Source organism: Microtus pennsylvanicus, chromosome 1, assembly GCF_037038515.1.
Source record: "Microtus pennsylvanicus isolate mMicPen1 chromosome 1, mMicPen1.hap1, whole genome shotgun sequence".
In the NCBI taxonomy this organism is placed as follows: domain Eukaryota; kingdom Metazoa; phylum Chordata; class Mammalia; order Rodentia; family Cricetidae; genus Microtus; species Microtus pennsylvanicus.
Window position 1 is genome coordinate 40,338,740 of NC_134579.1, and position 15,583 is coordinate 40,354,322.

General features: G+C 47.2%; 1 protein-coding gene across 1 annotated transcript in view; it reads left to right on the forward strand.

The window, feature by feature from the left end:
• Positions 1 to 15,583, forward strand: part of Gpr156 (G protein-coupled receptor 156) — an 86,498-nt gene that overhangs the window by 19,389 nt on the left and 51,526 nt on the right. The window contains exons 2-3 of the mRNA XM_075955050.1: positions 7,468 to 7,896; positions 8,402 to 8,538. Coding sequence (XP_075811165.1) covers positions 7,801 to 7,896; positions 8,402 to 8,538 — 233 coding nt within the window. The 5' untranslated portion in view covers positions 7,468 to 7,800. The remainder of the gene's footprint in view (positions 1 to 7,467; positions 7,897 to 8,401; positions 8,539 to 15,583) is intronic.

Below are 15,583 nucleotides of genomic sequence, written 5' to 3' on the forward strand. Positions count from 1 at the left end.
CAACAGCATCCTAGAGAAACAGAATGCATCATCACAGGGATCTGTGAACATCCACACCCTTGTTTCCTAGCTCTGGAGCGCCGTCATGATTCCAGTTGGTCTGCTGTGCTGTATTGTATGGTGCTGGCAATCAAACCCCAAGCCCAGAATGCACTAGACGAGCCCTTCACCTGACCTGAGTTGCCAGGCCTGCCACGGTTCCATTTTACTGTTAGTAAGGCGGGGTCCTACTCAATTGGAGGTGAGAATATAATCCAAAGAGCTTGCGTTTGAGACATAAAAATGTATATGATTTGAACATAAAGGAAGATTCAACACTTGCATGTTTTCCAACACATATAGACTTATAGATATAACTTTAAAAATAATAAAACCTTCCCCCCATTGTTTTGATATTTTTCCTGAGGAGACTATTTCTGTTCACCCCCAGAAAAAGAGGGCAGTAACCGATCAAGTTAATACTTCTGTCTAAGCCCACTGTGGAGGACAAAAGAGCTATCAGGTTACCTTGGGCAGCTGAAGCAAAGCCCAACCCAGCGTGGGTGGCAAGTCAGGAAACCTGTATCCTGGAGTTCCCTGCCCAACCCTCAGGCAACTGCTTACACAACCTGAGGGACAGGCCTTCTTCGTCCGTTTCCCTCGAGTGAGTCTTGTAAGTTTCTTGAGCCTCCTGATTCTTCTAAGTCTCTTGTGAGTTTCACAAGCCTGTGAGTCTCCCTGTGTCTCTGTGTTTTAATCTGGAGAAAATGGCCACACAATTAAATTTACCTTGTTACCGCTCTAGATTCCTTGGCTTAGGTCCACATTTACATCTGGAATCATTCTTTGGCAAAAAGACCTTCTTCTGTCATTTCTTTCTTTAAATATATTTTTATAAAATTCTTAGAGTTTCACATATGCTTACAAAGTGTCTTGATAACGTTCACTTTCATTCCTTCCCCCAACACCTACCAGATCCACCCAACTCCCATCTTCACTGGACACATTATGTGCACACACGTGCAGACAGAGAGACAGATGGATAGAGATACAGATATATCCCACTGACTTCAAGTTGTGCTGCCATACATAGGCATGGGGCAATCTATTGGAGCAAGGCCCATCTACCAGGGCCACATCTTAAAAACAAACAAACAAACAAACAAACAAAAATCCCTCTCCACCCTCTCCGTCCTCTCCACCCTCTCCATCCTCTCCATCCTCTCCATCCTCTCCGTCCTCTCCACCCTCTCCGTCCTCTCCACCCTCTCCATCCTCTCCGTCCTCTCCATCCTCTCCATCCTCTCCATCCTCTCCATCCTCTCCACCCTCTCCGTCCTCTCCGTCCTCTCCACCCTCTCCATCCTCTCCACCCTCTCCGTCCTCTCCACCCTCTCCGTCCTCTCCACCCTCTCCGTCCTCTCCACCCTCTCCATCCTCTCCATCCTCTCCTCTCCATCCTCTCCATCCTCTCCATCCTCTCCGTCCTCTCCGTCCTCTCCGTCCTCTCCATCCTCTCCATCCTCTCCATCCTCTCTTCTCCATCCTCTCCATCCTCTCCATCCTCTCCATCCTCTCCATCCTCTCCATCCTCTCCATCCTCTCCATCCTCTCCATCCTCTCCGTCCTCTCCGTCCTCTCCATCCTCTCCATCCTCTCCTCTCCATCCTCTCCATCCTCTCCATCCTCTCCATCCTCTCCGTCCTCTCCATCCTCTCCATCCTCTCCATCCTCTCCTCTCCATCCTCTCCATCCTCTCCATCCTCTCCATCCTCTCCGTCCTCTCCATCCTCTCCACCCTCTCCATCCTCTCCGTCCTCTCCATCCTCTCCACCCTCTCCATCCTCTCCATCCTCCAGAAGCCATCAGCTGCTTATAGAACCCAGTTCTCATATTTTTCTCAGCCTGAAAGTTTTAGACGAGGTTGTTATTTCTTTCAAACTGTTTTCTACCCTCCCCATTTGGAACCCCATTACGTGTGTATTGGACACTCCCTATCATCTCTGTGCTTATTATTATTGGCCATTCTCCCCCTATGCTTCATCTTCAAGAATCTCTCTTGCTGAGTCTTGAAGGTAACCCGTATTTCTCTCTAAAGTATTTAATCTAGGGTATTTTGTTTCAAGTACTCTATTTTTATCTGAGGGAGCTCCGTCCAGCTCTTCGTATCTTCGTTTCCTGGCCCTTCTCGTGTTTGGCTTTCTGTTCTTGTAGTGATGTAGAACCGTTGTTTTAAGGCCTGTATATGCTAGCTGCATCATTTCTGTTATCTGTTTCCATCAAACTATTTTAAATCTTTTATATTTGTGAGCCATATTCATTTGGAATCTTTCAGTGCCTGGCATATTTATTGGATGTTGCACCTGTGTGCGTATCTACATGACCATCTCTATGTTCACGTGGGGTGCACATGCATATTTAGATACATGTGTGCATGCACTTGAGAGGCCAGAGGTTGGAGTAGCTTGTCTCCTCCAGTTGTCATCCACTTTACCTTTTGAGACAGGATCTCTCCCTGACTTTATTCTCACTAATCCAGCTATACGGGCTCTTCCTGTCTCTGCCTCCCCAGTGCTGGGATTGCAAGTGTACATCGCCCTGTTTGGCTTTATAAAAAACATGGATGCTGGGGCTTGAACCCATGCCCTTATGCTTGCCAGCAAGCATTTTACAGCTCAGCCGTGTCTCCAGCTCCTGGGTGATAGACATTTCTAATTCATGTTGCTAACTGTTAGATCCTGTTGTGATGCTGAGAAAGAACTGGGTTGTGTTCTTGAGATGGCTGAACACTCTAAGGATTGCTCCGGTCCTTTGTAGGCTTCTTTGTTTGCTTGTTATTGGTTTTGTTTGTTTGCTTGTTTGTTTTGAAGCACTGTTAGGGCAGGCCCACAGCATCCTTTGGACTTGGCTTAATTTGGTTCAACTCTTATGGTGTCATTTTCCTGAAGATTCTCTTCAGGGTTCTGCCTAGTCTCTCTTCTCTAGCTGCTGGGAACACTGTGATGGCAGCTCTAGGGGCTGTGCAGCTGCTGCCTGCCAATAGTCACTGCTCTCGTTTGTGCAGAGACCATGAAAGCCTCAGCTCCCTGTGGATCCCCTAAGCACCTTCTCTCTCTTTCCTCCTCTCTATGCCTTCCCTGTTCCAATACTCTATTTTATAGATTCCAGCCACCTCAACAACCCTAAACTCCCAGCTTTTTCTTTCTCTCTCCCTCCCTCTCTCCCTCCCTCCCTCCCTCCTCCTCCTCCTTTTCCCTTTCTTTCTTTCTTTCTTTCTTTCTTTCTTTCTTTCTTTCTTTCTTTCTTTCTTTCTTTTCTCTTAGCAAAACATCTAGCTTCTGTTTGGATTGGTTTTCCCTCCTGGTGCCCCAGTCCAGAATTTGCCTTCAGGCGGAATGTCTCTTAGGAACCAAAGCCCTATGATCTGTTGCCTAATGTCTGAAAAAAGCATTGCTTCATACGTTTTGTCTGGTTTCTAAGTTGTTTAACGGAGGAAAGCAGTTCTCACAGTGGTTAATTCTTCCTGGGCAGTAGCAGAAGTTCTATGAATTGCAAAATAACTTGTTAGTAGATGGTGGGCATGTGACCAACTTTTCAATGACCAGAAATAAATAAGATTATTTATAATAAAAATTGAATAACTAGGTTAATAAATAGGATATAAGACCACTAAAAGCCCCATAAAACACCGTTTTAGAAAAGAATTCTATAGTGACTGATAAAAGGCTTTGGGTCTGCTGCTGTGCATAAAATTAACTAGTTCCCCATGGGAACATTATGTATGGGGATGTGGGGGTGGATTTGTCTTAGCAAGGGTGTGGCAGACTTTACACCTTGAACCATGAGACCTGACTCTCTTCTCATGGTCTGAGGCTTCTTCCTAGTCAGCCAACACTATAACCTTTCAATTGTTCCCTTTTCAATGGTCAAGTCCTCCAATGTTTCAGAACTTGGACCTAGGAGTTTGTCAACCCTGAGAGATTCACCTGTGATAGGTTCCTTTGTGGATTTCTGTAACTAAGTGCCGTCTTTGGGATTGCATGCCTGCCCCATATGGCAATCTAATCTTGTCCTACATAAGGTTCCTGAACTGGGTATTCATGGGCCAAAAGAAGGGTTTCTCAAGACTCAACTCCAAAAGCTTTCTTGAGTATGTAATGTATCATATATCTCTACCAGGGAGTCTCAGTTTCACACGCTGGGGACAGCTGGCAATGACTGGAGACTTGGGGTTGTTGGAGATGTGTGGTTGTTGGAGCTGGGAGGAGAGTGCCAGGCATGCCACGGAGCATCCTACAGTCATGGAATGGCCCAGAGGGAGGAGAGGGTCAGGCATGCCACAGAACATCCTACAGTCACGGAATGGTCCAGAGGGAGGAGAGTGTCAGGCATGCCACGGAACATCCTACAGTCACGGAATGGTCCAGAAGGAGGAGAGTGTCAGGCATGCCACGGAACATCCTACAGTCACGGAATGGTCCAGAGGGAGGAGAGTGTCAGGCATGCCACAGAACATCCTACAGTCACAGAATGGTCCAGAGGGAGGAGAGTGTCAGGCATGCCACGAAGCATCCTACAGTCACGGAATGGTCCAGAGGGAGGAGAGTGTCAGGCATGCCACGGAGCATCCTACAGTCATGGAATGGTCCAGAGGGAGGAGAGTGCCGGGCATACCACGGAACATCCTACAGTCACGGAATGGTCCAGAGGGAGGAGAGTGTCAGGCATGCCACGGAACATCCTACAGTCACGGATTGGTCCAGAGGGAGGAGAGTGTCAGGCATGCCACGGAACATCCTACAGTCACGGAATGGTCCAGAGGGAGGAGAGTGCCACGGAGCATCCTACAGTCATGGAATGGTCCAGAGGGAGGAGAGTGTCAGGCATGCCACGGAGCATCCTACAGTCACGGAATGGTCCAGAGGGAGGAGAGTGTCAGGCATGCCACGGAACATCCTACAGTCACGGAATGGTCCAGAGGGAGGAGAGTGTCAGGCATGCCACGGAGCATCCTACAGTCACGGAATGGTCCAGAGGGAGGAGAGTGCCGGGCATGCCACGGAACATCCTACAGTCACGGAATGGTCCAGAGGGAGGAGAGGGCCAGGCATGCCACGGAACATCCTACAGTCATGGAATGGTCCAGAGGGAGGAGAGGGTCAGGCATGCCACAGAACATCCTACAGTCACGGAATGGTCCAGAGGGAGGAGAGTGTCAGGCATGCCACGGAACATCCTACAGTCACGGAATGGTCCAGAGGGAGGAGAGTGCCACGGAGCATCCTACAGTCATGGAATGGTCCAGAGGGAGGAGAGTGTCAGGCATGCCACGGAACATCCTACAGTCATGGAATGGTCCAGAGGGAGGAGAGTGTCAGGCATGCCACGGAGCATCCTACAGTCACGGAATGGTCCAGAGGGAGGAGAGTGCCGGGCATGCCACGGAACATCCTACAGTCACGGAATGGTCCAGAGGGAGGAGAGTGTCAGGCATGCCACGGAACATCCTACAGTCACGGAATGGTCCAGAGGGAGGAAAGTGTCAGGCATGCCACGGAACATCCTACAGTCACGGAATGGTCCAAAGGGAGGAGAGTGCCAGGCATGCCACGGAACATCCTACAGTCACGGAATGGTCCAGAGGGAGGAGAGTGTCAGGCATGCCACGGAACATCCTACAGTCACGGAATGGTCCAGAGGGAGGAGAGTGTCAGGCATGCCACGGAACATCCTACAGTCACGTAATGGCCCAGAGGGAGGAGAGTGCCGGGCATACCACGGAACATCCTACAGTCATGGAATGGTCCAGAGGGAGGAGAGTGTCAGGCATGCCACGGAACATCCTACAGTCATGGAATGGCCCAGACAACAAAGGAAGACACGTCTTTGGCTTTCCAGAATGATGGGAAAGGCAATATGAAAACACATCTCCTTTCAGACTGCCACAGTGTAATCTGCTCTGTGATTTGTGACTTTGTTCAGCAGGGGATGTCTAAAATAAGAGTCTTTTCAGTTGTAATTCTAACAAAATTAGAATATGAGTAGCCATGCCTTGTTTGCTTCTTATCCAGTCATCTGCTCAGACCACAAAAGAACCCAAATGCTTGATGGGAGACAGTGGACTTCAGTTTTCTCATGATTGCTCTGCCATGAAGCTGGTAAATAATTCAGAAGCATAGTGGAGGCCAGTGACCGGGCAACACCTGGTGTTGTATTATCCATGTCTAAGCACACGGACTCTAAAGATGACACTCTGCACCTGTCACCATTGTTTTGCCTTAATCATGGGTATAGTGTTCCGTGACTATGGATTAGTAGTAATTAATATTTGTCCGAAGTCTCCTCCACAGAGAACCCTGTACTGGCGGGGCACTTTCAAAAGCACCAATTGGAAATGGCTCCCTCATAAGGTCCTCCATTGTCCCCAGGTTGGTTCTCTCTCGTAAAGGATAGATTGGTTTTCAAAAGCAAGGGTGGAACTCAGGCATGTCCAATCTATAACCCATGGACCACATATGCCTCCCCTTCCTCTCTCTCCCACCCCACCCCTCCTCCTCTTCTATCTTTGTAGCCAGACTGGCTTCCGGCTCCTGCTCACCTAGCTCGGCATTCCAAGCCCCGAGATGTCTGGCTTTCCTTCTCTGAAGATCACACTATTCTTATTACAAACATCTTCTGAGAGAAGTGACGCCTTCCTCAGCCTGTTTCTCAGTCCCTCCCCTAAAACCTGACAAGCCTATTGCACTTCTGACAATTTAAAAACCAAGCCAAGCTCAGGGCAACTCAGCTGTCTGGACATGGAAGACTCCTCCTCCACACACTGAGAGACCAGAGCAAATAGCTACAAGATAATTAATACAGAGAGACAACATGGGTACTCAGCCCGGAACCACCTAGACTCAAACAGCTGAAGCCAAGAGCTAGCTGTGCAATGGTGGCGCACACCTTTAGTCCCAGCACTTGAGAGGCAGAGGCAAAGGGATCTCTGTGAGTTCGAAGCCAGCCTGGTCTACAAGAGCTAGTTCCAGGGCAAGCTCCAAAGCTACAGAAAAACCCTGTCTCCAAAAACAAAAACAAACAAAAAGAAAGAAAGAAAGAAAGAAAGAAAGAAAGAAAGAAAGAAAGAAAACAAAGGCAAGAGCTATGTGGAAAGATCCTAGGACACGAACTTTGAGGAGGGAAAGGGGAAAGATATGACTCATAAGTCAAAAGTAAAGTTTTTTAAAGAGCTTAGTAATAAGATTCTGGAGAGTGAAGAGATTTCTTTTTTTACCTAGAAATTATTAAACATACTTTATCTCTGTTTCTAAAGTACTCATTACAATGAGTTTAATATATTTATTAAAGTATTTTCTATCTTAGAATGTTGTGATATTTATAAGTAGAGAACTACACATAATAGAATGTGACAACATATAATTAAGATAGTAAAAGTATTGTAAACCTGTGTGTGCATGTTTGTCAGCTGGCCTACTTGCTTTCCTGCAGGGCCCAGTGTGGGAGCGCGTGGAGCGCTGAGTGCCCTCTGGTGGTGAAGTGGAATCAACACCGTGTGTGACCTGAGATGCCCACTCTCGATCACGTGGTAGCCGCTGGCAGCAAGGGGCCAGCTGAAGAATGTCTGGTGTTCAAATATGACTACTGAAAGATCCTAACTGAAACGCCCCTCGCTTCTACTGGAATCCCTCTTCGACCCTGGGTTTGGAGTCTGGCGGCAGCTCTGAGATGGGGCCTCTGAAGGAAACACTTCAGTTGTTTCTGCATCCTTGCCAGGGAGTAGCCGCAACTGAGTAGGCGCCCGTGGAGGGGGCATGTGGTGACATGGAGCTAGAAATCAACTGCTCTGAATTCTGTGACAGTTTTCCTGACCAGGAGCTGGATCGGAGACCCCTCCATGATCTTTGCAAGACAACCCTTGTAAGTGAGCAGCCATGGGCGTCAGTGCTACTCATGTATGGGAATGGGGGTGGGGGTGGGGGTGGTGAGGGTGGGGCTGGTGGGGGGAGAGTGATGGGGATGGTGGGGGGATAGTGATGGGGATGGTGGAGGGAATGGGAGTAGTGGAGAGGATGTGGGTGGAAATGGTGATGTGGATGGTGGTGGAGATGGTGTGCTGGGCATGCGGATGGTGGTGGGGATGGGGGTGGTAGAAGAGGAACTGCCCATGTAGAACAAGCATCTCTCAGCTTTGCACTTTCTCAAGAGCCTTCATTCTTGTTTTATTTTGTTTTTCGAGACAAGGTTTCTCTGTGTAGCACTGGCTGTCCTGGAACTTGCCAGGTAGATCAAGCCAGCCTTGAACTCACAGAGATCCGCCTGCCTCTGCCTCCTGAGTGCTGGGATTAAAGGCTTGCGCCACCACCGCCCGGCCCATCCTTCATTCTTAACAGCTTCTTCTTCTTTCTTTTTTATGCACCTCCAGATTGACTCACAACACAGCGGTGCAGACGTCTCTCCGCTGTCTCCCGCCCTCTTGGGGGTTGTTTGGACTTTTCTCAGCTGTGGATTACTTCTGGTGCTTTTCTTTCTTGCTTTCACAATTCGCTGCAGGAAGAACAGGTAAGCGACTTCTGGCCTGGATTCTCACCTCCTATAGCCAGTACTGTCAAACCCAGAGTGCTAACATCATCTTGACCCCACGAGCAGCTTAGCCAGCATCCACCCCTGTGAAGCCTGTGATCACAGGGGTCTTGTCTCCCATGCTCCCCACGGTGCCTCCACCATTTAGAACAGATTGATACCTAATGGGCGCTCAGTAAATATGTCTGGTGGTCTTGGAGGGGAGGCCAATCCAAGCCGTGAATGCTGCCAAGAAAATGACTGGGGAAAGCACGTGTTTCGGGGTGAGAGAACTACAAGATTTCTATCCTGTAAGCTAGTGCCCGGTCAGCAGGTTACACAAGCAAGGCATTGTCTCCCATGTGGTTCGCTCCCAGGGAACCAGTAGCTGAGAGCATTCCGGGGCAAGCATTGTCAGCGGAAACAAAGAAACTCGGGGCTGGAGAGGAAACCTGGCGGTTGAGTGCCTGCTTAGCGTTTACCAAGTTCTGGGTTCAGTCTCCTGAGTCATGTACAACCAGATGTGGTGACACGTGCCTGTAATCCCGGAACTCAGGAGGGGAGGCGGGAAGATCAGGAGTTCAAGGTCATTGTTTTAGGGTTTTATTGCTGTGAAAAGAAACCAAGACTAGGTAACTCTTATAAAGAGAAAGGTTCCATTAGGGTTGGCGTATGGTTTCGGAGGTTTAGCCTATTAGATGAAGAGCTCCATGGAGACATGCAGGAGGACGTGCTGGAGAAGAAGCTAAGAGTTCTGATCCACAGTCAGCAGGAGGAGACTGGATACCAGCCTGGGTGTAGCTTGAGCATGTAAGACCTCCAAGCCTGCCCCAACAGTGACACACTTCTCCCAACAAGGCCACACCTACTCCTACAAGGTCACACCTCCTAATAGTGTCACTCCCTATAGGCCAAGCATGCAAACACCTGAGTCTTGGGGCTATTCCTAGTCAAAGCGCCAGTCATCCTTGGCTATAGCGAGTTTGGGATAGGCTCTTCCCTCCTAGTCAGTGGGATGGCTCAGTGGGTAAAGGAACTTGCTGCCAAGATTGATGACCTGAGTTTTATCTCTGAGACCCCACATGGTGAAGGGAGAAAACTGGCTGTTGTAAGTTTCACACACACACACACACTAAAAAACAGAATAAGATTTAAACTTCACACTCCCATAAAGGAAATAAAGCCTTAACCTGGGAATACCGCGCCGTGGGCTCCCACAGTACACGCAGTGGCCAGTTCAGTGGCTGCAGGGGCTGTGCCTTCCCTACCCACGGAGCTGAAGGAGCAAAAGAGGACACAGAGGAGACATTTGCCCATGTTAAGAACAGACAAGCGCAATTCCTCGATTGCTGAAGCACTGGGTCTAGAGTCCACTTTAGTTTCAGTGACAATGCTGTCCTTTGAGGATGAATGCCGTCGAACCTACACCTTGAGATTTAAGACGACAAAGGTGAACAGTGATTCTGGGTACATGGCTTCGTGGATATTTGCTGAGGATTAGTGTTTGAACTGGGAGAATTAGTATTTCGTTAGCTATAAAGTTAAATGCAGTTTGAGCGTTATGCTTTCAAGAACAACCTAGTCTTTTTCTTCTGACCAAGACCCATAATTTTTATATAATTGTTCACAAGGCAGGATTTATCAAACATGGGTGATGGCTCAAAGGTTAAGAGTTCTGGTTGCTCTTCCAGATGACTCAGGTTTGATTCCCAGCTATAGGACAGTTCTCATCCCTCTGTAACACCAGTTCCAGAGCACCCAAAGGCCTCTTCTGGCCTCTGCAGGTACCAAGCACACATGTGGCGCACAGACAGGCATGCAAGCAAAACACCCATGCACACAGAATTAAATTAAAGTTTAAAAGCTTTATCAAACATGCATGCATACTACTAAAACAGGAACACCTGCTGGGTATGATGGTGCACGCCTTTAATCCCAGCACTTGGGAAGCAGAGGCAGATGGATCTCTGAGTTCAAGATCAGCCTAGGCTACAGAGTGAGTTCCAGGACAGCCAGGACTACACAGAGAAAACCTGTCTCAAAAGAACAAAACAAAACCCAGAAACACCTATGAGCAGCACTGAAATGGAAGCGCCTATATTTTTGTCATTCCACTAAAGATTTTCTGCCTGTCTTGTTTTCAGTGAGAGCATGACTTGGCATAATGAATGAGATTATAAGAAACCCCGTAGATCAAATTACAGTGTATGACGATGTAGTTTATGAGATCTGAAAGGGAAGATAAAAGGATCCACTTTTTGAGAGTACCTTACTGAATATAAAATTTGTTCAAATGAGCAACATCACAATCAGATGGTCTGGCTTATTTCTGTCGAGGTCTCCTGTGCATGCGTGCTATGTGTGTGTGTGTTCCTTTATTTGCGTGTGCAAGTGATTAATATGAATGCCAAAGGAAGAAAAGTATATTACTAAAACAAAATAGTATAATGATGGTTACGTTTAGTTGTAGACATTGCATTTTTTTTTATTTTAAAGTAAAATTAACATAGTCAACAACAGAAAACCAGTAAAGATGTAGGAAACCTGACCAAACTGGTACTTGTATGACCCTCTTCCCAACAACAGCCAGGCTCACATTCTTAACAAGGACACGCACATTTGCCAGATTTACCTAGAAAGATTCATTGATCCTCATTACAAAAGTCCTTAAGATCTCCATGCTTTCTTGAGAAGGCTAAGACTCAGCTTTTCCTCATTCTTTCCATCTCTGAGAGCGCTGTGTTATTATCCGAGTGAGGCTGATCCTGTTACAGTCAGTAGGAAATGTTCAGTGGACTGAATACTTATATAGCCAGGATACCGTGTAAAACGTGATTTATGGGTTTCAGAGACCTTAAATTTTATCAGTCCCCTGGGTAAAGAAACATGAACAAGTCGAGGTACATTCTATTTGGGGGGGGATGACTTTCAGGCAGAAGTGGGGCTAGAGGGGGAGGGAGAGGACCTGTAGAAAGGGTTGGGGACTGGGGAAAGGTAAAAAAAAAAAGAATATATGAAAATGCCATAATAAAATCCATTGCCTTTATACTGATTTTTAAGACACTGGTTTTAAAACCCCGTGTTGAAGCCCTAATGCCTTGCTGCTGGGTAGGACCTGTGGTGTTTTCGTATTGATTGCTCCAGGGCCGTCATCTTTGTGGTTTGATTCATTGGAGCTGAAAGCAAGGTGATGGGAAGGACAGGCCAGCAATCCCAATCACTTAGTGCTGAGGGAAAGCTTGTGCACGGAGTTCTGGGATCATCGCTGTAACCTTTGACCTTGTGATTGCTAAGCAGGACAGGAGAAGAGGAAGCAGTCCAGCTGGGAACAGACACTGGCCATGTAGCTCATGTTAGGATGATGTCAGCAGGGGAACAGACACTGGCCATGTAGCTCAAGTTAGGATGACGTCGCAGGGTCAGGGGCTGGATGAAGCAGAGGGGCCAGGAACAGATCCTGCAAGAAGCTGCGATTCACAGAAGGAAAATATTATTTGGGTCGTCGTTTCCAAGGGATTGAGCAGCGAGCTAGGAGCAGATGTAGTATTTATGAGGTCAGATGCCACTGGTGTGTGGGAACAGGGCAAGAAAGGAGACGCAATGCGGATGCAGGGTGCTGTGTCGGGAGGTCTTTCCTGGGTCCTGCCTGTGGAAAGGAGTACAGTGGGAGTGTATGAAAGCTAATGAGGCAGTAGGGTTAATAGTGGGGTCTCAGCACAGGGCCTAGGTGGACATCAAGCCCAGACGAACTGCTCACACCACCCTTCAAACATCTGTTGTATGGGAGTTTACGTACCTAGCCAAGCGTAGTGGCATAAGCCTTAGGAATCAGAAGCTGGAGGATCACCGGTTCAAGACCAGCCTGGGCTACATAGTGAAATCCCTGTCTGAGAAAACCAAACATAAATAAGTAACTAAAACAAAAAGAGACACATGATAATAAAGATAATAAAGTGGTAAAAGCACTTCCTGCCAAGCCTGTTCACCTGACTTCAGTCCCAGGGCCCATGAGGAGGAAGGAGAGAGCCGACCCCCACAAGTTTTCCTCTGCTCTCCACATGCATTCCATGGTATGCGTGCACATGCGCACAAACAGACAAACACACTGGACAGACAGACAGACAGACAGCCGAACACAACTGTCATTAGCCTATTACAGCTCTGGTGGATGGCATTTAGTGAATTGGGAGAAGGGAGTTTTAACTCCTTTACCAAATATTGAGATCCTTGAACTCTTTTTAAAGAAAAAAAATTAAAGATTCGTTTTTATGCTCATTGGTGTTTTGTCTGTAGGTGTGTCTGCACACCATAAGGGCACGCAGTGCCCTCAGTGTCAGGAAAAGGACACCATATCCCCTAAAATTGAAGTGACAGGCAGGTGTGAGTTACCATGTAGATGCTCGGACTCGAACCCTGGCCCAGTACTCTCAACCACTGAGCCATCTCTCCAACCCCCCTTTCTGGATTTTTAATATTTATTAATTTACTAGTGGTGCTGAGGGTCGAACCTAGGGCCTTGCTCGTGCTAGGCAATTAGTCTGCCGTTGGCCACACCCCACCTCCTGAGTGTTTTCTTCATTGCTCTCCATTGTGCCCAGATTACGCTGTTTCCCAGGGGAGCACGTCAGCTGCCTGGAATAAAAGCAAGTCCAAGTCCCCGGATAAACTCTTAGAATGCAGCTTCAGGTCTACACAGACTGCGCATAGCAAAGCAGCTGCTTTCCACCATAGCCACTCCCCTCGTGTTTGCCCCCTCCCCGGGCCCCAGGCATGACCTGGAAAGTTCCAGATCCCCAGCCCTTCTGGTTGTGGTTCTTCCAACTGTCCTCTCAATCCTGTCACCCCACTGAAGCCGGGCTGCTCTTGGCACACTAGCGCCACAGCAACGGTGGGCTGCCCTTCCTGAGTCAGGTTCTTGTTACCTACAGATCTGTGAGTTCAAGGCCAGGTTGGTCTTCACGCAGGGCTCTGGGCCAAATGGGACTACAGGCAGACTCTATCTTTAAGAATAAGGCTGTGCTCGCGTGTGCACACACACACTAAATTGTCAAGCAGTGTGCCAGATACTATCTAGGTTCTAGGGGTCATATTAAAGGATAAACTAGCCAAAAAAAAAAATCCTCTCCTTCATGGAATTAGGTTTCTCATAATACGAGGAGCCAGGAAGTAGAGCATAAATATTAGGGATTTTAGTGAACAGAGAGAGTGGATAGGAGCGCTCGGGGTGGTCATGCTGGTTTAGAGTGGCCAGGAAGGCCTTGCTGAGAAGGTAACAACACTTGAAAATAGACTAAAATGGCTTGAGACACCAGTCATGAGAGGAGACCAGCCAAACAGAGGGAACAGAAAGAAGTCCTGAGGAGGGAACACCCAGTGTTCAGAGGAAAGGAAGGAAACCAGTATGGCTGGAGTAGATTAAATGAGGCCGAAGAGAGGAGGGTGGAATCAAAGGAGCAATAGGGCAAGATCTACAGGCACTCCGTAGGTCGGCAGAATTGTCTTTGGTTCGTGCCCTGCATGTGACAGGTAGCCATGTTAGGACTGGAGCTGAGAAATAGCATTGGGTAGGACGTCTAGCTGCTGTTTTATGAATAGAGCATTAGCATTTAAAGGAGTTGAACAAAACTATCTTAAATAAAATCCAGGCACCTAGATGGTAAAACTTAGAAATTCCTGGTTTGGCTCATGGCTGGTAAGTGGGCACTAGCCCTACTAGTCGGGGCTGTGGTTCCCTGGCAGGGCGTATCCACATCCACTCTTTCTGTTTTATGATCTTTGCCACCAGGGGGTTGGCATGGAAGGAGGCTCTCTCGAGGGACAGAGCCCTTGGTCCAGGCTAGAGAAACTTGGTTCTGAGAGGGATGAATAGCTAACTCCGACGGTACTGTTCCTTTTCATTTTTATTATTTGAGCGTGTGTGTGTGTGTGTGTGTGTGTGTGTGTATACAAGAGTGCAGGTAACTGAAGCGACCATAGCGGTGTCAAATACCTCTGAAGCTAGAGTTACAGACATTTGTGAGCCTCCTGATGTGAGCACTAGGAACTGAAGTCATGTCCTCTGTAAAAGCAGCGTGTGCCCCTAACCACTAAACCATCTCTCCAGCCCCTCCAACGGAACAGCCCTGTGTGGGCCACTGGATAAAAACTGAAGGAACAAAAGAAAGAAGACTGAAGAAAAATAGAAAAAGAAGGGGCTGTTTTATATTCAAACAGAATATAAGAACTATTATCCATGAAGAGAAAGATTGTTAAACTTCTCTACATTGAAACGAAGAATCTGAGTGTGGTGGTTACTTGGGAAGCAGAGGCAGGAGGATTTCTGCGAGTTTGAGGCCAGCCTGCTCACATAGCAAGCTCCAGGACAGCCAGGAGTACATAGATCTTGTAGATAGATAGATAGATAGATAGATAGATAGATAGATAGATAGATAGATAGATAGATAGATGATAGATAGATGACAGATAGATAGAGAGATAGATAGGTAGATAGATGATAGATAGATGATGATAGATAGATGACAGATAGATAGATAGATAGATAGATAGATAGATAGATAGATAGATAGATAGATGATAGATATTGAGTTCTTCTGTTAAAGACACCACTAAAAGAAAAGGCACCCAAGCTACAGAGTGAGACAATGTATTCACCATGTATGCATCAGTAAAGGGTTTTTAATCCAGAATGAAGAACTATAAATCAATGAGAAAACCAGAAAAACTCTCTTTTCTTTTATTGAAGATAGACTCTTTCTCATACAATATATCCTGATTATAATCCCCCCTTTATTCCTCCTCCTTGCTCTTTACCTCCCTCCCTCCAGATCCACTCCCTTTCTGTCTCTCATTAGTAAAGAACAGGCTTCTAAGAGATAACAAACATAGCAAAATAAAACATATTAAGATGAAGTTTTTTAATGGAGAAAAGATTTGAAATGGCACTTCACAAACTATCCAGCTAGCTCATAAACGAATAACGGTCAATCAGAGACATGGAAATTGAATTCACAGTGGACAGCCTACAAGGCTTATTTAATGTCTAGCA